Source organism: Triplophysa rosa, linkage group LG14 (assembly GCF_024868665.1).
Source record: "Triplophysa rosa linkage group LG14, Trosa_1v2, whole genome shotgun sequence".
Taxonomy (NCBI): Eukaryota; Metazoa; Chordata; class Actinopteri; order Cypriniformes; family Nemacheilidae; genus Triplophysa; species Triplophysa rosa.
In genome coordinates, this window is record NC_079903.1 from 5,117,634 (window position 1) to 5,141,782 (window position 24,149).

The 24,149-nt window shown below is 38.6% G+C and overlaps 1 protein-coding gene across 3 annotated transcripts; it reads left to right on the forward strand.

Moving 5' to 3' along the window:
- Window positions 1–505: 505 nt before the first annotated feature.
- On the forward strand, window positions 506–23,933 carry wdr62 (WD repeat domain 62). Of its 3 annotated transcripts, XM_057351418.1 has the most exons (32): window positions 506–937; window positions 1,120–1,211; window positions 1,980–2,042; window positions 2,120–2,177; window positions 4,606–4,776; window positions 5,480–5,617; window positions 5,817–5,999; window positions 7,198–7,358; window positions 7,513–7,702; window positions 7,897–8,049; window positions 8,137–8,300; window positions 11,648–11,739; window positions 12,331–12,456; window positions 12,550–12,620; window positions 12,896–13,017; window positions 13,118–13,193; window positions 13,344–13,455; window positions 14,281–14,344; window positions 14,750–14,872; window positions 15,078–15,217; window positions 16,446–16,507; window positions 16,598–16,864; window positions 17,066–17,220; window positions 18,598–18,719; window positions 18,835–18,960; window positions 19,188–19,299; window positions 19,443–19,545; window positions 20,730–20,796; window positions 21,142–21,222; window positions 21,426–22,121; window positions 22,664–22,758; window positions 23,001–23,933. In XM_057351418.1, the coding sequence occupies exons 1-32, from the start codon at window positions 785–787 to the stop codon at window positions 23,247–23,249; spliced, it is 4,587 nt and encodes a 1,528-aa protein (XP_057207401.1). In that variant the 5' UTR covers window positions 506–784; the 3' UTR covers window positions 23,250–23,933. The 3 variants fall into 3 exon arrangements, with proteins under 3 accessions (XP_057207401.1, XP_057207402.1, XP_057207403.1); XM_057351419.1 differs by lacking the exon at window positions 21,142–21,222 and having other exon boundaries at window positions 508–937; XM_057351420.1 differs by lacking the exon at window positions 1,120–1,211 and having other exon boundaries at window positions 846–937.
- Window positions 23,934–24,149: the final 216 nt, after the last annotated feature.

The following is a 24,149-nucleotide window of genomic DNA, read 5'->3' on the forward strand; positions in this document are numbered from 1 at the left end:
CATTTGTTAAACACTGTTTTCTTTTTTAAATCATGAACGCTTTTGAACACGATCATATAGAGATTAAATGCCGCGCAAGGAATTCAAAAACTGGGTAAATGTTTTTGAATCAGTTCATTAAAATGAATTGTTCTGATGATTCGCAAAATGAATCTGACTTCATGCTGTAAAAGAACGTTAAATGAGTTTCCACAGTTTTTGTGCCCTTTTTACACACTGAATAACATGTAATATTTACGAATTTGAAATAACACACGATTAAAACGAAACACATATTATTATTTATTATATTAGACCATTAATTAGACTAAAGATTATTGCTTTGACTGTGATTTTGAGAAACGTCACCTAATACAGTGGTCGGTGCTGTATATGATGTAATCTTAAAACGACTAATGGTTGGTGAGCTACATGAATGATCCCGCCTTCCCTGTGAGATTCATCCAATCACAGAGGGCGGTGTATGTTTGAAAGTTCTATTATCGGATCACGTTACGTGAACTTCATTGCTTACAGCTGTACACATTGACGGAGTTTCGTTTTCAGTCGAAAAATATATTTAATCTAACTTTACATTAAAAGTTAAGAACTCTGAACCATAATCAGTATTATACGTTTTATTGGAGTATATACCATTCGCCTATACTCGCATATTAATAGCCACTGGACAGCGTTTACCAAGCGTTTTAAAGTGCAAACTAATATTTGTCGGTGTGAAATGCGCATGCATTCATAACCGGAGGTTTTTGTGTTTTTAATGAGCATTTAAGAAGAGTCGCATACTATGGCAGATGGAGCTGTGGTGTTCGGATCGGGTTTAAACTCAAGTTGTATGGCCTCTCGAGCGAAGAAAGTCAACAATAACAATAGCATTTCATCAGCAGCGAACATGAGGAGGAAGACCCGACAGAGTAACAGAAGAGACATTCACAACCGGGTAAGATTAACACGACACACGTCTTGTTTTTGCTGAAGTTGAGCAGGCCAGAGAAACTCAGACGTTGAAACGGGTCTTCCTGTTTTTAAAATGCACTAGGCAGTGTCGACACTCATAAAAAAAGGCACACACCGTTAATAATAGCCGCGTATTAGCTGATGTTGTATGTATTGTGTTTGCAGGTTGTGTTAGAGAAGGTCTTGGGCATCACTGCCTGCAGCAGCAGTGCTTTAACATGTGATCCTAACACTGGTTTAGTGGCATATCCAGCAGGGTACGACTGTTTCTGTATCGAACAATAATACGTGTAGTGTTGTTCACCTCGTAAAAGTTAACCATGGTTTATTATAGTAAAAGTGCTCACATCCTTAACACGTGAAGACATTTTCTCTTGGCACCACTTCTGAGATGCTTTTTAAACAGGAGTTCCCATCTATGCCCGGCTCTTATTCATTGGCTGCCTTTTCTTCATTATTCAACCACTTCAAAAACATTAAGTTTACTTTGAACCGGTATATTTTTGTCCACAAAACTAACTTCAGATATTTAAGATGCCAGATCAAATGAGAAAATTGAAGTTATTCTAAACATCTGAACTGTCAACATTTGGACAAGGATGTGGATACTTTCTGGCTGTCATGGTCCATCGCCGATATACATTGACAAAAATACACTGAGACAAATTGGTTAAAAGTCATTGCAATTCTTTTGTCGATGTCTAATTTTTTTACTGTCTAATGCAAAGACTTTAATACATTATGTGTGTCATACATTATGTCAAGACATTTTTCTTATCAAAATACATTTTTTCAACAGTAACCGACAATAATAAAGCCATTTGTACTACTAACCACAAATTGACTCATCGCAATAACTATAGTTAAACCATAGTATTTTGTAGTAAAACTATGGTAAACAATCTGCCAAAAACATGGTTACTAAACTTTTACTCTGATAAAACCATGGTTAGTATTCCTGAGGCTTGAGACGGTCGCACGTTTTTCTTTCAGTGAAAACTAATGCTGTGATATTTTATTTTCAGTTGTGTTGTTGTCATCCTGAGCCCGAAGAAAAACAAACAGACTCACATATTTAACGCATCTAGGTAAATGACATTGCGATGTTGTTGTATCTTGCATAACGCTGTGGATTGTGTTGAATTAAATCATGTTTGTTTCCCAGGAAAACCTTCAGCGCTTTGGCTTTCTCGCAGAATGGAAAATATTTGGTCACTGGTGAGGTAAGCGCTGTTGTTGTTTTATGTGGGCCAAAAATGACGTCTGTGTAAAGTGTCGATTGTATGCGACCTATTAGTGATTAATATGGTCTGGTGTGTTAAGGATGAGTACAGTAATGTCTGTATGATGTGGTAGAAGGGGTTGTGTCAGGGCGGTTTGTGCGTCGGTGTCAAGCCTTTCGACACATTCCAGCTCCCCTGGTTGCCATGGCGAGGCGCAGTGTCTGTCCCAACTTGGTAAACCGACAGGGTAGTTGTAGCGACAGCAATCACAAATACAGAGCAAAGGTTTTATTTTCTTTCGAGCAGCAGACCGATATTTGTTCAAATTCATGTTTTTTTAAACAAAAATAAAAGTTCTGTTATGCTTTCAACCTGTTATTTACTTTACTTAAACAGGAACATGACCTGCATCGTTTTTGTGGAAAATTAATGTCATCATTTACTCACACTGTTGTCATTTTAAACCTGTTTGATTTTCTTTCTTCTGCAAAACACAAAAGAATAAATTTTGAAAAATGTTGGTAACCAAAAACCGTTGGTCCCCATTGACTTCTATTGTATGGACACAAAACTTATGCAAGTCAATGTGGACCAATGGTTTTATGTTGCCAACATTTTCAAAATATCTTATTTTGTGTTCTGCAGAAGAAGGAAAGTCATACAGATTTGAATTGACGAGGGCGTGTAAATACTGACGGAAATTTCAATTTGAAGGTAAACTATCCCAAAGATGAAAATTCTGTCATCATTCACTCAACCTCATGTCATTTCATACCTGTATAAATAACTTTGTTCTGATGAACACAGAGAAATATATATTTTCAATTCTGTGACATCACTGACTGCCATAGTAGGAAAATTAAATGGTAGTCAAAGGTGCCCCAGAACTGTTTGTTTTCTTCAAAATATCTCACTTTGTGTTCAACAGAACAAAAGAAAGATACCGTTTTTTTCCTACTATGGTAGTGGATGATGTCACATAACTGAAAACGGTTAACATTCTTACAAATATCTTTCTTTGTGTTTAACAAAACAAAGAAAATAATATAGGTTTGAAACAACCTGAGGGTGAGTAAATTATGAAAGGTTTAGCTTTCTTGAAGGGACAGTTCACCCAAAAATGAAAATTCTGTCATTATTTACTTACCCTCGAGTTGTTCCAAACCTGTGTAAATGTTATTGTTGAACACAAAGAAAGATATTTGGAAAAGTATCTGTAGCCAAACAATTCTGGGGCACTACTGACTTTCATAATAGGGGGAAAAACTACTATGGTATTCAATGGTGACCCAGAACTGTTTAGTTTCCCACATTCTTTAAAACTTTTGCGATCAACCTAACCAAGTACTTTAAACAGTTTTGGAACAACTTGAGAGTAAGTAATGATGCCATAATTTTCATTTTTTAGTAAACTATCCCTTTAATTAGAATTTTGTGATAAAATTCTGTTTAATTTCAGTGATGGATCTATAGAAGTATTCATTTACATACAGTACATTCATGTAAACCTTAAAGATGATCAATAAAAAAAAAACATGATAATTGTTCATTTCCTTGATTTTTTAAATTTTGTTTAAAGTGATAGTTCACCCCAAAATGAAAATTGTCATCATATCACCTTCTTGTCATTTCAAACCTGAATTACTTTCTTTCACCCGCAGAACACAAAAGAAAAATATTTGGAAGAAAGTTGTTAACTGGCACCCCTTCACTTGCATTGGTTTTGTGTCCATACAATAGGAGTGAATGGGTGCCGATGCTGTTCGGTTACCAACATTCTTCAAAATATCTTCTTTTGTGATCTGCGAAAGAAAGTCATAAAGGTTTGAAATGACGAGGGTGAGTAAATGATGACAGAATTTTCATTTTTTGGGTGAATGTTTACTTTAATTGTAATCGTGAACCCGTATTGTTTATCATATTGTATCATGAGCTGAGTGTTGTCACACTGAATACCTATTGTACGTGGTGTGAACAAGCCTTTAGTGATCATATGAACTTGTGAAGAGCACACGTTGTCCTAAATTCTGACACAGAGCTTTATTTATTGGTGGCTGTCTGCTTTTCCTCATCTGTCCTGGTATTCGGTTTCTGCGAGTGTTCAACATTCTCATCATTCATTTTCTGTATAACTTACTACCATGCTGCTCATACTCCTGCTGGGTGTAGATCATGCACCGTGTGTTATGTCTACTTGCACGGATTGCTTGCATGACACGTTTCCCAAAATTTGCAGTATATAGTTTCTGGAAGGCATTTGCTAAATGAAATACATCATATAGTTGTGTCATATGACTTGTGTAGTGTTTCTGCAACATGTATGTTCATAGTTCAAGCAGTTTACGTTCCAATTGTAACCATAACTTCCCTCTCCCACCTGTTTTTCATTCATTTATTCTGTATACTCTCTCTCCGTGTTGCTGGGCAGAGCGGGCACATGCCCTGTGTGCGGGTATGGGATGTGGCAGAGCGGACGCAGGTGGCAGAGGTCCAGTGCCATAAGTACGGGGTGGCGTGTGTAGCTTTTTCCCCCAATGGGAGCTATATAGTGTCTGTGGGATACCAGCATGACAGGACCGTCAGCGTTTGGGAGTGGAAGGTGGGTACAACACAACAGCCAGCTGTTAGTTTTAGTAACTTGTCAATACCACGAATAACCACGTGATGTATTTTAAAGGAGTAGTTCACATTCAAAATGAATATTCTGTCATCCTTTACACGCCCTCTTGTCATTTCAAACCTGTATGACTTTGTTTTTTCTGCAGAACACAAAAGAAGATATTTTGAAAAATGTTGGTAACAGAACAGCACATCCCCCCATTCACTTCTATTGTAACCATGCAAGCGAATGGAGGGCTGTTAACAACATTCTTCAAAATATCTTCTTTTGTGTTCTGCGGAAGAAAGAAAGTCATACAGGTTTGAAATGACAAGAGTTACTAATGACAGAATTTTCATTTTGAAGGTGAATGATGCTTTTGCATTTACACAGTAATGCTGATATCAAAGTTAATGTTCAGTTTCTTTGACATCTCATTTGATCTGTTTGTTATTGATTGGATGATGGAAATAACAATGCTAGTTTGCTATAACATTGTCAGAATAGATGTTTTTTTTTCTTTGGCACAATGTGCATTGATTTGTGCTCTATGAGGCCAGGAATGTGTAATAATAATTTGTGTGAATTTTGGTTGCTTTATTTCAACCAAAAGTTGAATTGATACAAATAAAAAACAAGTCATATGCATCATATTTTCAGAGTGAACGGAAGCCTCTTGTTTTTCTTATATTTCTCTTTACAGAAGGGGACAGTTATCGCATCCAATAAGGTGTCCAGTCGAGTGCTCGCCGTCTCTTTTTCCGAGGACAACAGCTATTTTGTAACGGCAGGGAACAGGCATGTTAAGTTCTGGTATCTAGATGCATCGAAGGAGAGGAGGGTAAGACACTTGGCATGGATTGAATTGGTTTATTTTTTTAGAAGTGTTCAGTGCAGTTTCCTGTATTTGCCCACATCCTTCTGATGACTGAAGATACGCATAACAATGTTTTTCTCCCTTCTGTTCAAATAGAAACATACATTTTCTGAATCACTGTTCTGTAAGTTGTTTATGATGTTTTACCGGTTGGTTTCTCCAGGTGAACAGCACCGTGCCTCTGATTGGTCGTTCGGGGTTGCTAGGGGAACATCAGAACAGTCAGTTTTGTGGTTTGGCTTGTGGTCGTGGCGCTATGGCCAGCAGCACTTACTGCATCACACGCACGGGTCTGCTGTGCCAGTTTAACAGCAACAGACAACTGGATTCCTGGGTTGACCTAAAGGCAAGTAACTAAAAGTGACCACAGGTTCAATACTGCTTTAAAGTCCCAGTGACATAAAAAATAACACTGCCTATTTTTTCATGAAATATTGCAGCGTTTATTGTAAATAGTTTATCAATGTGGGTCATTCTTTTTTTAAAAACCGTGTGCCCTCATAATCTTTGGTTAAAATCTGAAAATGCACTTCCGTCCTGGAATGACTATCCATCTTAAGGCTAAAATACACTTAAAGACTTTTGCTCAGATTTTGCCCAGATTTTCAGTCTGGACTTGTTGCAGAAAGTCTGTGCCAGTCTGCAGATTTCATCAGTTAGTGTGTTTCTATCTGAAACTTGTGTATGATGTCTAGTTAAAAAAAATCTCAGATTTTAAGTCTTGTAGTGTATTCCAGCCATAAGGTGACGTATGTTAGATGGCTTGGGCGGAGCATCCGTTAACTCCTCCCCTTCAACTGTCAGCCTGCTGCCAGTTCCATTTCAAAATGCAACGGCTTTTTTTTATGCATCCAATCAAATTGCAGAGAAAGATGAAAGCCACGCCCACTATTTTTCTCATTCAAAATTCCATTTCTCTCGGAAATGCATCAAAAGTACGGGAGTAAAAACGATTGCAACTTCCGGTTCACTGGGACTTCAAAGGTAAAGATAAAATAAAATATAGTAGTATTTTTTGTTGCACAGTTTATTATGTGGAGACAACGGTAAGCCCTCTTTAAAATCATTAGACTTGCACACTTTACTTTTAGATATTGTTAATATTTGAACAACGGATAAACTTGAAGCGTTCAAATAAACATTCAGAGTTAAAGCCATTGCACATTGAGTCCTAAATTTGCGTCAGAAATTTCTGCACGTTAAAAAATAAATACGACCTCAATCACATTTACACACTGCCTCCAATATTTTCGTCCGTCATAAAAAAATTCGGACTGGGTTTTCTGCGTTTTTCGCATCTGTAGCAAGCATTTTGAGGGGCGTTTTGACAATCCAGAGACACCGTACAAACGAGCGCTAAATAGGAAAAAACGCATACGAAATTTTCGGACTGTATGTGCAAAGACCTTAAGTCTTAAGTTTACATAATAGCTTGAAATAAATGTGTAATAATAAATTAGTAAAGCATAAACATTTACTTTCTTGAAGAATAACATGAAACCCTGGTATTAATACAGCATCTATGTTCTGCGTTTGTATTGTAGACCACATCATCCCAGTGCTTGTCGGTGAGCGAGACGTTTGTTTTTTGCGGTTGTGCGGATGGCACGGTGCGTGTGTTCAGCCCAAAGGACCTTCATTATATCACCACTCTCCACCGGCCACATTGCTTAGGAGTGGATGTGTCTCAAGGCATCCAGCCGGGGTACGAGATGTTCAGAAGAGCTTTCACTAAGTGCCGTTCTCGAGAAAAGATTTTAGCAACATTTTAAGCTCATTTTGCTGATTCATTTTGATTCGATTCATACCTACATGGAGTAATTTCTCAAGTTCCTTCAACATCCTTCTCTTATTTGTAGGCATCTGTTTGGGGCAAATCCTGAAGCTCAGTATCCGGATACCTTGGCTTTAACATTCGATCCTGTGACGAAGCACTTGACGTGCGTGTATAATGACCACAGCGTATACGTATGGGATGTGAGAGAGATTCAAAATGTCGGGAAGGTCTACTCTGCCCTCTATCACAGCAGATGTGTTTGGAGTGTGGAGGTACGTATACGTGGCGCGTGTTTCGTAATGCTACACACAGTACTTTTTAGGCTTCGAGTGATATGATACTAGCCTCTGGTGCTTTTAGATAACTTGGGAGACCAATACAGAGAAAGAAACAATAATCTTCCCTGAAGGATAACAACCCACAAGCATTGGCTTTCAAAGCTATATGTTAATGCATATTCATACAGGCCTATCCTGAGCTAGAAGATTCTTCAGCGGCGTGTTTGTCGCCCGGCTCGTTCCTCACCTGTTCCTCAGATAACACCATTCGCCTGTGGAAAATTGAGTTGCCGCAGGGTCACAGCCAAGGGCTCGCTCATCGGCACAACCTTTACAGTCAGGTATGGAATTGATAAACCACAGACTGGTATCTTGATAGAAGTCTGTTTTGTAGTTGTTTGTTAATTTTATGCGTACCTGTTCCGCAGGATCTCATGAGGATTGTGAATGTGGATGAAGACACACAATACCTCAAAGCCGAGGCTGAGAAAGCTGAGGGAAGCAACCAGGATGGTAAATCTGGCATCAGGGTGCTGGAAATCAGTCCCGATGGCCAACATCTGGCTGCTGGGGACCGCAGCGGGAACTTGAGGTAAGAGGCATACAGAAACACTTATGACTATGAAGTTTTTGGCCAATTCATAATTTATCTTTTGATTTGATTTGATACACTGAGTTCTGGAGAAGCTGCTGGGGTAAAAGCTTTCAATGTTTTTAGTAGACCCACAGTATGTGTTTGACACTAGCTAATGGAAGTCATTTGGGCTTGAAATCGTTTACACAATTTGATCTCAGCCACGTATAGGGATGGGTATCGAAACCAGGTCTTAAATGGGCCCCGGGGCAAAATTATGAAAGAACGGAGCATCGAGCTCCGCCCTTATCGGTTCTGCTTTTGGTCCTCAGGAAAAATATCTTATATGTTATTGCTACATTAATGTTATCTTGCACATTTTATCTCAACAATAGTTTCTAAGTTTCAATAACACCAAGAATTTAGTCTTCGGCGCATGCATATTCGTTATCCGCGAGTCGGCACGTCACATGTCTCTCATGCAGTTTGTGTCTACACAGCGTGCACACTAGGGCTGCAACGATTAGTTGACATTATCGATAACGCCGACAGTAAAAAAAATTGTCGACAAATCATTTTGTTGTCGAGTAGTTGATTTCACATGATGTATTTTAAGCGCCCGCAATAACATGGTTTGACTTGTGGGGCGCTGTAGCGCGACTACCCTTCAAGAGGCAACGCAGTAGAAGAACATGCCGCTTGCCAATGCAAGCTGAACTAGCAGAGTGGTCTGTGATGATTGCCACAGAGAGATTTTTGCATTTTACGCCTATTTCGCCTAGCATATAAATACATTATCCCACCTTCAGTCGGTTTATTGAAAGGCACGTGTGTAATGTAATGTTACAGGAGTGCATCCTTACTGTGAATTTAAAATGCATCCAGTCACAGAGCGAGCATTTGCAGTGAGTGAGGAGGAACTATACTGCAAACTCTTTCTTCACCCCCATAAACACGTTCTCTTAGAAGCTGAAGTGTATCATTTAAAGAGTACATAACATGAGATCATGAAAATGACATTTCATGCAGTGTGTAATGTTGCCGTGTTTGAATGTAAGCAGTCTGCCAAGTTGTAAATCCGAAGGTGAATGAATAACAAAGTTATTGGCCTGGAAAAAAAGGGAGTCGACTCTGAATCACACAAACGAGTCATCCCTTGTCCGATTCGCGAACCGCTGCGGATTTACGTCACTACATATAGTCCCCGCCTACTTTTTGCTAGGACTGCCCGCCAAAACTTCACTCTTCTCCCCCAAACACTGTAGCTTCTGAGCCTCATTCGCGGTAGACCAATCACAGCAGACTAGACCATCTGACCAATCAGATCAGACTAGGCTAGCGGAAAGGAGGGGATTAGACCGATGAATCGCGGAACGAATCATTTGAGAGTCAGTCAAGAAGTAAGGTAAGAATAACTGCCTATTATTTCGTAATAATGGTGTTTTTACACCTATGTACATAAACTTGTTGTTGGGCACTCCGTAAACCAAAGTAGGACCTTAAAAATCCCTAGTTATGTACTCTTTAAAATGCTCCATCTGTACCTGCATAAAAGGATTAAACGTCCCGGCTGAATAAACAATAGAACCCTGCCCAAAATACCATAGAAAATGTCATGGATTATGGTAATTGAATTGGTTTTAATGGAAACTATAATGGTCTAATGTTTATTGGTACGTGATGAATTCTATTGGTGGGAATAATGCCCAAAACATACTACAAAAATGAGTTTTGTAACTGTTTTAAGGAAAAAAGTTTATTGTTTATAATAGTATTTCAATGGAAACCATTCAAAATTTTTTGATTGGTTCTATTGGGTTTCTATTGTTTCTTTCCAGCTGGGGTAGCCTATATTTATCTTAAATAAATCATGTAATTGATAATTGTAATTGAACAGTCTTTAGAATCATTAGTTATTATTATTCATCATTTTAAAATCTTCAGTATGTGCAGTTGTATACAAATAAGTTGTATACTTTTAACTTTTAATGGTATGGTGTTGTACTGACTTGATTCCCTGTATAGTTTTTACATCATTAGTTGCGTTTTTCCTTAAGAAAAAAAACTTTTTTTACATTTACATTTATGCATTTAGCTGACACTTCTATCCAAAGCGACTAACAGTGCATTCAAGCTATACATTTTTAATCCGTATGTACTCTAAGAACCTACTTTATATATCCAAATAAGTTGATATTGAATCAAGCTGAATTATTGATTATTATACTATTGATGGAAGACAGAAACCTGAAGGAAATTTCTCCATACAGCTGGCTCGAAGTTCACTCAGCTATTTTCAAAAGCTGAAATAATGTCCTTGTTTTATTTATTAGTTAAAATAGGTCAAACTCAATATTTTAATGAATTTCAAAAACTGAATAATCGATCAAAGCATACTGATTAATCTGCGAAATAATCGATGATTAGTCGAATAATCGGTCTAATAATTGCTAAATTAATCGATTATCAAAATAACGCGAAAAGCCGCACAGAAGAAAGACGCTCTTAAGTCGCGACGATGGCGGAGAGAACTAAACGTTTAAAAGTTTGGTTACACTTCACCAAAGTTGATGCTGACAGTGACGATGCTCGTTGCCACAAGTGAATCAAAACCTTTGCTTGTAAGGGTGGAAACACAAGTAATCTGTCAAAAGTGCATCATGTACAGACAGAGAGATGCACTGTTTTTGACTGCTTAGCCCAATCTAGTTCATCTCTTGATGCCCCATCTACGTCAGGTATGTATGCTGAATGCTAACAGACGTTACTTGAACATTCTTTATATAATATATGCTAATGCCATTCACCCTATTTAAAACAACTGTAAATACGATCTAACTGGTTTCCATAACTTTAAAACTATGCTAATTCCACATGGGTGAAAGGAAATTACACATTTAATCCATTTTCTTAAAAAAATAAATCTGCCTATATGTGTAATCATATTACACTGAGAACTGAAATAATTCAGTATACACAAAATAAACATACACAAATACATAACTATTTAGAGTAAAATACAAATACCCTTATAAAGATTGTGAAGTGTTTTTTGAGCACCCACTCCTTCTGATTCCACTGGTCCATCCCCAAGAAGACATATCTTTATTTCAAAAAGTACCTATAAGAATACCGTTAAAGTACTGGACTGATAAGCAGTATCGATAAGTGTAGTAATACCGTTAAAATCTTAACAATACCCATCCCTAGCCACGTAACGTTGCAGTTTCTAACTAAACAGAGCTTTATGCCAATTGGCCAGAGAAGATGCATTTATTCTCCAAAGCCAATGTTTTTTCAATCTCTTTTTGCACTCGATTAATCTTTTTTATAATTCAGAACTCAATCACATGTCTCTTCTTCAGAATTTTTGGCTTGCAGTTTATGGACGAGCTGGTGAAAATCGAGGCCCATGATTCCGAGGTCTTGTGTCTGGCCTTCTCGCCTAATGAGACTTGTAAGGGTGTAATTTCTTTCAATGATTTTATATCACACTGACTGCAACATGAACAGCTCAAAAGCTTTTGTTTTACTTTGCGGTTGAAGCATAAGAATTCATATAAGCATATATATAAGCAGGTTTTTAACCTCTTAAAGGGATAGTCCACCTTCAAATGAAAATGTTGTCATCGATTACTCAACCTCAAGTAGTCGCAAACCTGTGTAAATGTCTTTGTTCTGCTAAACACAAAGGAAGATATTTGGAAGAATGTTAGTAACCGAACAGATCTCATCCCTATTTACTGCCATAGGATTTTTCTACTATTTTCTATTTACTACTATGGCAGTAAATGGGGGATGAGATCTGTTTGGTTACTGACATTATTCCAAATATCTTCCTTTGTGTTCAGCAGAACAATGAAGTCTGTGAAGGTTTGGAGCAACCTGAGGGTGAGTAAATTATGACAGAATTTTCATTTTTGGGCGAACTATCCCTTTAATAAGCGCCCCTGTTTTTGAGCATTGTATTGATTGCAAATACAAGTTCAGAAAGTGAACGTTGAGCGTTTTAGGGTTCAAATGATGCATCTTTTTTTTTTTTTGTCAGGTTTGCGTCTGTTGGCTTCAGCAAGTCGTGATCGACTCATTCATATTTTCGACATGGAGAAGAACTATAACCTCGTACAGACAGTTTACGATCATTCAGCCTCCATCACAGCCATCAAGTTCACAGGCGAGTTAACAGAAACACACAATGTCGTTCATACACTGCAGAGATCTACTGTTTCTTCGTGTATGTCGTGTTCTTATCAATGTGTTGTTGTAGGACTGACCTCGGATGTGTGTATGGTCAGCTGCGGCGCTGATAAAAGCATTTACTTCCGATCGGCTGAGATGGTGAGCATGCCACAGTTTTCTTGCACACTAGAAAACCACTTACAGGTTTTATGACGAACTTAAAAGTAGACATTGTTTATTTGTATTTAGGTAGACACAGTTTAGGCTTTCATTCAAGTTGCAAAATGTGTTAAGCAGTGGTGTTTTGTTCTCTTGGTCCATAGTCTCACATTGTAAGACAACCTCAGCTTTACTGACTGTAAATGTAAAAGTTGTATATGAATATCAGGCTTTGTAGTATATTGAGCGTTTGTTTCTTCTCTGTCCTGTAAAAGACCTCTGAGGGTTTGAACTTTTCACGATCCCATCACATAGTAGAGAAGACGACTCTGTACGACATGGACCTGGACGCCACACGCACACACACTGCCATCGCATGCCAGGATCGTAACATCAGGTAAGATTTGTGTTACTGATGGAGTGAGTTCAGTTTTTACTTCAAGACCATTGTCAGATCTGTGCTTTAATCTTTAAATCTGTTTTTTTTCTGTTTTCAGAGTTTACAATGTGAGGAGTGGAAAGATGAAGAAGTGTTTTAAGGGCTCCCTGAATGATGATGGGACTCTACTGAAGGTGCGCCGAGTGTTTTGAAGAAATGGTTTATTGTGAATACATTTCATTTCGGGGCGAACTGTTCCTAACTGCTAATGAAATGTAAAAGCAAAATCCATCTAAAAACACTTGAGAAGCCTAATGGAATAATATAAAACTTTTTGCTCACAGGTCCATTTGGATCCTTCAGGAATGTTTCTGGCCACCAGTTGTTCAGACAAAAACATCTGCATCTTTGATTATGAGTCGGGGGAGTGCGTGGCCACTTTATTTGGACATTCAGGTAAAACGTATTTGTTCTATTTAGGGATGCACCGAATGCAAATAAGAGATTAAGTGAAATAAGCCGAATACATTTTACAGAACATGACGTCTGGTGCGATCAAGCAGCAACCAGCACGTGGAGAGACACAAACGCTTTATTAATGCAGCAAACATGTCGACGGCGTGTGGAAGCATTTTCGAGTGTCAGAGAAAGACACGACACGGGACCTGCGGCGCGGTAGTAAATTTCCAGACGAAAACGTTGTTACCGGTAGACTGTACTTCGGACGGGAGCGTGCGGCCTGGAGCCCTGTCTCTCCCGACATCCTTTGACATCGTGCACACAGTTCCCTGTACTAAACAAATTGGAATGTCAAGTTATACTAGGAATGTACATCCCTAGTACACGTTCTGAGAGAAAAGTCCGTTAGCTTTTGTGGGCGGAGTTTAGAGAGAAGAGAAGAACCGAAGTGGTTGTCAGTCAGCCTCAGCATGCATTGCTTGCATGGATGTTAAATTACACTTTTTAGTGAACTTCTTTGTTGTAGGTGAACAGAGTACATTACATTCTTTCTTCAGTCAGTTAGTCCATTGAATAAGGGAGAGGGCTCAATATTTTTATTTACTTGGTTTGCTCAATTTTATATTTTATGTTCAATTAGACTAGATTGAAAAGCAAGACAAAATATTAAAAGCTCAGCCAATTTTTTCACTATTGCACAAACTATCTAAATAGAAGAGCTGCAAAAATCTTTTTCGGCCGAGAATTTTCATTTGGGTGCATCCCTAATTATATTTTCAGCCTTGCTTTAAAGTTGACCAAAAACGTTTCGTTCCCCCACAGAAATTGTAACAGGTATGAAGTTCAGCCAGGACTGTAGACATCTTATCACTGTATCCGGTGACAGGTAAATCAATACTGATGCAACTTACAATGGATTTAGTCTACTACCATGGAATTATTCCGTGCAATGTACTTTAAACCTTTTATTCATTTGGACCAATAAGCCGCAAGTGTGATCGATGACAACAGTAAACTGGGTGGACAGCTATGTATCCGTCTTTTCTTTTCAACAGAAATCCAATACGGTTAACATTTGACTTGCATATACGGCTTGCTGCATAAAATAAATAAAAGATGATTTCAAGCTATTAAACTTCCAGTCTAGACGGCTTCATTGATTTAAATGGAAGTGCCTTTTTTTGCATCTGGTGTAGACATTTGACAAAATTCAGGAAATAAATATTCGATTACTCTTTGCATCATGAATATTTTTAGCGTATTCAAAGTTAAGCTCTGTGTTTGCATCCAGCTGTGTGTTTGTATGGCGCTTGGACTCTCAGATGACCAACTCCATGAGGAAGAGGCTGGCGGAGAGGAAACAGCGAGCAGACCTGAGACTTCAGAGGGCTCCCAGCAAACAGCAAGCCATCAGGTACAATCATTCTAACCTCATACAAACATATCATCTAGATCTCTTGCTTTACTTTCATTGACATAGTTACAAACTCATTCATGTCAACATAATTGAATGGCATGTTACTGAACTGCAAATACAAGGACATTTTAAGTCAAGCTGTGAAATATCGACTTTTTACATTTGCCTGTTGAGTCCTCTGACGTTGTGCTTCTGCGTTTAGGAGAGAGACCTACATCGCTGTGCCATGTGTTTCTCTGCCTCACATGGAGGAGGAAGAGGAGCACAGCCTGATACCTGAACATCATACAGAAGATGCTGCCGAGGACTGCAGAACTCCCGACAGGCTCGACTCTACCGATGGTGCGTGGGTTGTCTCTTCCATATCACTTTTGTGCGCTTTTTGACAAACGTTTGGATCTCTGTATGTGGTTTTTATGATCACAAAACTTAAGCTGGGCCTGAATTCGCTCCCTAACTCCTATATAGTGCACTATATCGGGTGTTTGCCATTTTGTAGTGTTGTCCGAATTCTGAGTGAACAACTCATTCCCTACATTTGTTCACTACCTTTTACCCACAATGCATTCTGATTTTGAGTGTACCATCCTTGTTCACATTTCGCATGGTACAGCGCGAAACAATCGTCTGATTAGAATCAGTGACCGTTGATGCCTCTAATACACGTTTATACACTTGTGTTTGTTCTCGTTAATAGTTATTTTCTAAATTAATGTTATATACAGCAGTGTTTAATTTTAAATATATTAATTAATTTTGTTGAACATTATAAACGTAATAGTAAGCAAACGTGGCAAACAGTTGTTTTGTTTTCTTAATTGAAAACCAATACAGAAACATGGTAAATATCATTTTCACCTTATTTGTCATTTTATTACACTTGTGCGGCTTTATGGATTATGACGAATGTCCGCGGGAGTACTGTCAGATGCAGGGTATATTACGTCAGTGTCCGAAATCGTTCACTCATTTTCTTTCACTTCCCCATATAGTGGACTATATAGCGTTCGCTCTATAGGGAATAGTGAATGAGTGAACGAGTGAGCGAATTCAGACGCAGCTCCTGTCTACACTTGAGTTTAAGGCGGACCATTTGTGATCTGTTTACCATCTTTAAGGGATAGTTCACCCAAAAATTAGTAAATAAGGACACAATTCGCTAGTTGCACAAGATGGCGCCGGTGAGCTTTTGGGAAGCCAGAGTCGGCAGAGTAATTTCCGGTCGTATAACACTGTATAGGAAAAGGAGGATGTTTGGCCGGCAAATATGGTGTTTTTTTAGATAATAAAGAAGAAAGTAACATGTAAAGCGATATGACAGATCCTCTTTACATTACTGAGGGTTTCGTTAAGCCAAAACAACTTGATAGTGTTATATGACCGGAAATTAGTTTGCGCACTCTAGCGTCGCAAAAGCCCATTAACATTTTTGGATGGAGTATCCCTTTAATACCAAGTGTGGACAGAAATATATTTGTTGAATTTAGGATGGTTTTATGAACTGTATCAAATTAAGTTTACGATGTAATTATTTGATGTGCTTGTTCTGTTTTGCTTGATTTTTTTTAAGCCTCTCTAGATGCTGTGGTGCTCCAAACCAATGGCAAAATGCCCATGTGGGTGCGCAGACTGGTATGTATGTTCACGTGTGAATACCGTGATAAAATGTGTCATGTTTTTTCCTCTTTAACATGTGGTTTGTGGATATATTGGCTGTTACAGGGTGGAGGTGAGAATGACAGTGGTGTAGCAAACAGATCTCAGTATCAGCCCCAGGGCCGCTGGGCGGTGCAGTCGGATCCTCTATCTATCCGTACGGTACTGGAGATGAAGAGCATGCAGCTTCCTCTCTCACACACGCCAAGCAGAGCCATGGGAGAGGAAGAGTTTGAGGAGGACTCGCGCTTCCACCCGCAAAGTTTAGACAGTCTGCTGGATGAAGATATAGATGATGATGATGATGATATGGAGGAGGAGAAGATTTGCAGTGTAAGTTATGGGAAACAGTGGTCATTGCACTTGAATTTGCAACGTGATGGGTGGTTGACAGGGTGTTGCTATGCAGTTGCTAGGGTCAATCACTTTACCCTAGCAACTAAAGCTCACCTTGAGTCTATGGGATTTTTGTGTACCAGGAAAGAAGTCATATGTTTGTATTGGCCCAAATGTGAAAGTGTTTGTTTGGTGCAGGTGTCCAGAGATGGTTTTAGCTCTTCACTTCAAGGAGCAGAATTCACGCAGATGCCAGAGGGAGACGAGACCTTTACTCCAGAGATCAGCTCTCCGGAGAAGACCGGCTATATTTTGTACCCTGCCAACAGCACCGCCTTGTCTACTGGAGAAGGGTAAAGCTTTTATAACAAAATCAAAAATACAGTTGAATGTTTGCGTTAAACGATCACCCAAAAATGAATGTTCTGTCATCATTTACTGTCATGTCAACCTGTATAATTTCTTTCTTCCACAAAACACAAAAGATGATATTGAGAAGGAAGTTGGTAACCAACAGCGCTGGTACCCATTGACTTTTATTGTATGGACACAAAACCAATGCAAGTGACTGGGTGTCAGTTACCAACATTCGTCAAAAAAACTTCTTTTGTGTTTCAACTAGAGCTGGAAAGACGGGTCGATCTTTAATCGATTACCTCGACAGATGCAACACGACATTGCAACATATTAGGAAATGTATCTTTTCTCATGTTATTAAAAATGTTGGTCCTATCCATACGCACAGGCAATATGCTGCAAGCTTCAGTGGATTCTGTGTAAGAAGTGCTTTTGTTTTTTAAGGTGTTTCTTGTATAGAATCCATCGATGCTTGCATTTTGTAATGTGCTGCAATGTTGCATCAAGGTAATCGATTACAAATTTTTTTTAGTTGTGTTTCGCTTTTATTTTTACAGTTTCTTTATGAAGTGTAACATGCTGAATACGAAAATCACTTTTTTTTACCATCGATGGTACTCGCAAAAAACCTAAAAATTTTTTTATTTATACATTACAATTTATACATTTCGGTATTAATACTCGTACGTAGAAATTAAAAGGTACTGGCATAACACTGAGCTTAAAACAACAGTTACTAGAAATGAGTCGTCCAAAACTTCAGAAGTGGACATTTGATCGTCTTTGTCTTTTGTGACTAATACTGTCCTCACGAACCAAGTTCCAGACGTAGTCACTCATCATCGCTTCATTCCACCTTCTCTACAAATAATTTTCCATTTGTCACTGTCCGAAAATTCTATAAATTTCTGTAAAGTATTTGAAAATGTTTACAGTTTCTGTTTATTTGCAATATATCGTAATTAATGATTTACTTGCGCTAAATATACACTAAAACATTGATGCTACATGAAAATTAATATCACCACAGTAACTAGCACCACAGAATTGTACAAGAACTATAAAAAGGTTGGGCGAAACAACAATTTTCTTACACTGTGTTGTGGTTGACACGTCGGTCTAGCTCTTGTGCATTTTGTCATTAAATGCGCAAAAACAAAGAGTTTTGTAGTTATCGTGCTGCTGTGTTTGAATGTTATTGTAAAAAACAGTTTACACAAGTGGTTCCCAAACTTTAACACGTCTTGCCAAAGCAAACGTAAATGACGATAGTGCTTGACTGCGTTGCCTTGCCAATAGTCAACTTTAGTCAGAAAGCAGCTGTACAGTGAATCAGTGACCCCCCCCAATAATCTTGTTTTTTCTTCTGGCAGAGAGTTTGATGTGAAAGCTCTGTGTGAGGGGGCAGATGGTGACCCCAATGAAGAGGAGCTAAGCCCAGATAGTGCTTGTTCAGCTGAGAGCCCGGCCTCCCATAGCGATCAACCACACGACCGTGAGTTACTCCGTCTCTTTCTACTATACAGCATGTGGTTTGTGAAAACATTTGACCTAGAAAACGACTTTAGAGTCTTTAAAGTCAAGGTCCACCTGTTGTCATGCATGTGCAGTGGACACGGACTCCCTCAGTCACGTGAGCTCCACAGGAAGTTCAGGAGTTGAGGAGGAGGAGGATGAAGAAGAACCTGGAACTCTGCTTCGCCACCACTTTGACACTCTGGCTGTGGCTGCTAATGGTATAAGATTTTTTCTTCCTCTGAGTCCACCACAAAAAATGAACATGTTTGACAAACGACACAAGGGAGAATAAAGTCTAAAAGATGAATTTTAAAGAATAATAAAGATTTGTTAAGGACCTTCAATGTGTCGTCTTGAGTATATCGAGCACAATGGTTTCACTAATAATGGTTTCCTCGTTTCATCGCTGTTGATCGTCTGATCTTCTGCGGCTTCACTCTTTCAGAGAACTTCAACACAGATCTGAGCAGTCTGCTGCCCAATACAGACAGTAACTTCCTCAATCCACGTCTGAGTATCTCCACACGCTTCCTCTCTCGATTTCAGAGCCGCTTCCGGTGAGTCAACATGAGCATCTTAATCATATCTTTCATAACAATGCCAGTCATCATGTTTATCTCATTTAACCTTTCATGTGCTTTTATGACAACAAAATATGATATTGTGATGGAAATGAGATTGCTTTTATTTGTTGTTTCAGTTCTATAGGTGCCGGTAGCAGTGCTGTTTGCCGGCCAGCAGCGTGTCTGCCCAGTATACCAGATGAATCCAGTGATAGCTGTCAGACACTGGATAGCACAATGGTATGCGGTGTATGACACTTGACATTTAATACTTCTGTACTTTTGTAATGTGAGTTTTTTATTAAATATGATTATTCAGCAGGTAATAGTATAACTGGTTACAGTGGCAATTTGAAACTTCTTTTCTAGTTAAAAGTTAACCAAAATCAGTTTTATAGAGCAAGTACATAAGTCAATGTTTAAAACCGCCTCCTAGTCCTAACTCACAATTGTAAGCTTGTAATAATGATTTATAAGGTGAGCTGTCGGGTGTGACATCGTTTGACTTTAACCCATGTAAAAAATAAGTAACCTGCAACCATATACACATGATAAGCAGTACCGAGTTGCCATGGAAATGTTAAAGTGATACCTTCTTAATGGTCGCCTCGGGAAAGCTAGTCAAACACTGTAACTAGTCACTGTAGCTAGTCAAACACTTAAATGGGTGTCATGTCATGTGTAGCCAAGCTTCAGGAATATGGTTTCACAGCCAAAAGGCAGAAAAAGTGAAAAGCACTCTGGAGATTTTTGGTCTTCAGTGGTGCTTTTATTTTGTTCTGTTAATTATTAAGAGCTTCAGAAAACATTGTTTGGTCTTATAAGATAAATAAAAAAAATCACTGGAAAGTTATAGATGGTTGATTATTTGTCTAGGTAAGTATATTTTTTTCATAGATTGAAAATATCTTAAAAAATACGCAAACTGGCATTACTACGTAAAGTGGTTAAAAACATATCCCTTTAAAACGCTATTGGTTTCTACTATTTAGATAGTGGCGGTTAAAGGAATATGACTTGGTCTGAAAAGAAATCAGTCAGAAAAATTTGTTTCACTTTAATCCATGAACTTTACTGTGTCTAAATTACAACATATAATGCACTCAGACAAATCGGGATGCGTTACGGTAATGATAATTTCAGCAGAAAAAGCAATAAAATACAAAAATAATAAATTTCTCTGTTAAAAGTATGTTTTTTGCGAAGTAGAGAATACAATTATTTTTATGACGATGATTTTTGTGTTACCAAATTATATGTCCATAATGTTTCAGTGGTTTGGTGAGAATGACCCAAATATGTTTTGAACAGAGTTGGCAATATAAAGGCTAAAGTTACAGATGGCAGCTTTGATGTCATTTTTTCTGCCCATACAATGTTGTCTAAGAGGGTCGTTTATATTTTCTTATCTTCATGTTTCAAAGGATAAATCAAAGCTTTCAAGCAACAGCAGTGGCATTGATAGCATTAAGGAAGACGGTGAGAAGAAAGGTATGTCTTTTTTTCTCTGTCTACTAGCCATTGTAAATGTTTTCTTGGCGTACTTTCTCTCACATATGCATACACATGCACACATAATGTATTGTACATTTTCCAAACTTATTTTAACTGAATATATATAGTGCGAATATTTTGGAGGTTAGTGGTTTTGTATTTCAAGTTTAATACTTTTGCTAAGTACTGTAGACGAGCTTTACAGAAGAGACTTGTAGAGAGACACGGAGAGGAGAAAGAGAGAGACATTGGGGAGAGAAAGTGCTTGAATCATCACTAAAATGTTAAATATTGAATAAAAAAATGTTCTCAAATGTTGTGTGCTGAAATCTCGTCTTTCAGTCCCCAAGAAACGTTCCTCGTTGTCTGGTCGGAAATCTTGCCGCAGTTTGTCTATGTTACGCTGGAAAACCGCTCTGGGAGGTCTGTGAGAGTCTGTTGGGTGGATTTTTAGTGTCTGGGGTCTTAAATCCACAAAGTCAGAGTGGTTTTCACGTGGGCTTAACTTTTCTGGTTCTCGCTTGGTCTACAAACTCATGGCTTGGTTGTTCTTGATTGTGGGTTGGTGTGCCGCCATCTAGTTATGGATGAGTTTTTCTTTGAATCATTTTGTTTATGCTCTACAGAAATCACAAACAAGACCATTCAGTCTAAAACCCACAACGTCGTCAGCACTACAAACTCTCTCTCCACCAAATCAGCAAGCAATGCGTGCGAGGCATCTGTTGGACGCTCCAGCTACATGGGTCCCACCGCCAGCTCCCGAGCCAAGATGTCCCGGAGCAGCTCTGTGGAGGGTATGAACGTTTCTACATCCCTGGAGACTCCTCTTAGTGCCCCGACTGTGGACTTAAGCGTAGAGCAATGTAAAGAGAACGTGCTCCCTCATCCAATACCAGCTCTGTCCACTCCTGCCGTGGGTAACCACAGCGCCCGGGCAGCTCTTCGACTGGACCTGAATGCCCCTGATCGTGCCAGCCTGTCACCTGCGTCGCTCAAGAGCCGTCTAGCAAAGGTCGAGCAGACGGAGACTCCTCGTCGACAGGCTTTGGTGACGCCCACAGAGATGCGTTCACTGGGTAAAGAGTGTCGACAGCAGATCAGCATTATCGAGAAGAGTTTGACTCCTAAGAGCAGATTGTCAGCCGGGTTGGAAATGTTTGCGGGGAACACCAAGGAATCAGAAATCAATGTTGAAGACAACACGAACTCAGGGCTGTGTGATAATGAACAGTCATCATGTCAGATTTCAGAGACAGACTCGGACACGATACACAGAGCGACGTCTACAGAAACAAAAGATGACGTACAGGAAGACTTAGGTAATGCGTGTTTCACCCCTAGAATCAGGTTCAGATAGCAAATATGTACATTCACCGTGTTTACATAGACATCATTTTTTTATTAAAAACTATATTCTGCTTTTATAGACGGTTTCAGCGGCAACAACATAAACATTGTGTGGCCCAAACTTAACTTCCGGTAGACCTCCGCAATGAATCAATAACTGTGGAGTCGTTTTAATTTGATTCAATACAATGAATATATAATCATATATTTATATAATTTCAAATTAATATAACAGTGTAACAAATTGTTGTTTTTCGTATTCAGCCTGTTAACCTTAATAAAGAAACAGTAAAAATGATAGCAAAACACAACTTTTTCAAAAATGTCTTGCAGTGTGTAAATGAATATAAATGAAATATAAAGTAAATTGTTATAACCAAACACCGACCAGAAGGTAAGTTCTGTGCGGGGCGCATGTGTCCAATGAAACCGTCTATAGCCTTAATTCCTCTTTTAGGAGTCTAAATTGAGTAAAAGAAAAATTATTTGAAAAAGTTTTATTTGTGTCCTTCAGGTTTTTCAGCAGAAACGTCAAGCGTCCAGATGTGTAAGGAGATGGTGAATGAACTGTGGCACACAATCCATAAAGCAGCTGACTTTTACAACAAGGTGATATTTATTTTATGTCAAGTCTGTTTGAAGTGCTATATTTTTTTGTCCCCTTATGGCCATTTAAAATGTCATAGTCTAGTTTTTTTAATAATGAAATAATACGAATAATACTACTATTTTATTGAAGTGGTTTATTGAAGTCACCTTGATCTTTAATGTTTTAATGGATAAAAGACATCTGTATTAGAGAATGCATGCTATTGCGAGCATTTACTAACATTATTTTTTTTCTACTGTAGCTTTGCTCCACGCAAGAGTCATCCGAACAGCAGGAGCAGATGAAGAGTATTTTGCAGGAGGCGTTTGTGGGTGTACAGACGGAGTTACACTCCCTCTGCCCTCAGGAGACCCAGAGCAGCCGTCCCGTGCCGGAGGATTCTCCCGGACGCCAGCTCAGAGATGACAGAGCTGTGGCGCTGCTGGAGAAATACTCTGAGATGCTCTTGCTGCGGATGACGGAGAAAGGAGCCAGTGCTGCACTCCAGTGACCGCTCGGCGTTACGCATCAAATTCTTTTGCCTTTGCTTTTGAGCTGTTGTATAGCTATTGGCCAAAAACCTTAAGGCATATTTCTAGAAGCACCTTTGAGTCTGAATGGCTTTCATTTAGTTTTGAGCTTTTAAATAAACGTGTTAATGCATCGTTGAATTGTTTACTTAAACATTTTGAGTATCCAAAGGCTTTTTAATGGGAATCTTTGTACACTACATTTCAATACTTGTGTATTTGGTCACATACACTTTTTTGTCCACAGATTTCCAGTACTTATCAAGGCAGATTTTGCAGGTAGACAAAATGGACATTTTTAAACAGTGTTACTTTTAATATACGACAAGTTGAATTATGAATTGTGTACTAAGGGTTGTTTTATTTGTTTTTTGAAACCAGCTTTTGTAGTTCTGCACCATTTTATGCCGTCACAACCACGCAGACCGGCTAGGTGTGTTGCGTTATGTTGAGTGTTCCTTAAAATACTGACGTTTAGAAGTTTGGTAAATGTCAGGCTGTGACTCACTTTTTGCTTGTCACTGGTGTGCTATTTATGCTTTGTGTCATGTTGATGTGCAATCTTTTCTTTCACTTAAATGTTTAGTTACCTTTTAAGGCTTACATTGTAAATATGTTTTAATCTGCTGCTTACATTCTATTTTAATATTAAACATTGAAATGTTGTTTCTTGCATTTTTCTCTTGCTTCTGAAAAACAGAAAAGAGTGCGCAAACATGTTTCAAACAAAGATTTTTAAGAGTATGAGTTCAAAACAACTTCATATGTTATATAAACATAGGGTGAAGGTATTCAAATGGCTGTTGTTCTCTGTTAACAAGACTGTAGCCCCTTTTTCTTTCCTTTGTAGGGTATTATATCAGGTGTGCAGACCACAAAAC

Bases quoted from the DNA above. Each gene is read 5' to 3' on its own strand.
- wdr62 (XM_057351418.1), top strand. From the start codon at position 785: ATGGCAGATGGAGCTGTGGTGTTCGGATCGGGTTTAAACTCAAGTTGT. The intron at 5,618-5,816 runs GTAAGACACTTG...TGGTTTCTCCAG, and splicing joins ATGCATCGAAGGAGAGGAGG to GTGAACAGCACCGTGCCTCT. The intron at 22,759-23,000 runs GTGATATTTATT...TTTCTACTGTAG, and splicing joins CAGCTGACTTTTACAACAAG to CTTTGCTCCACGCAAGAGTC.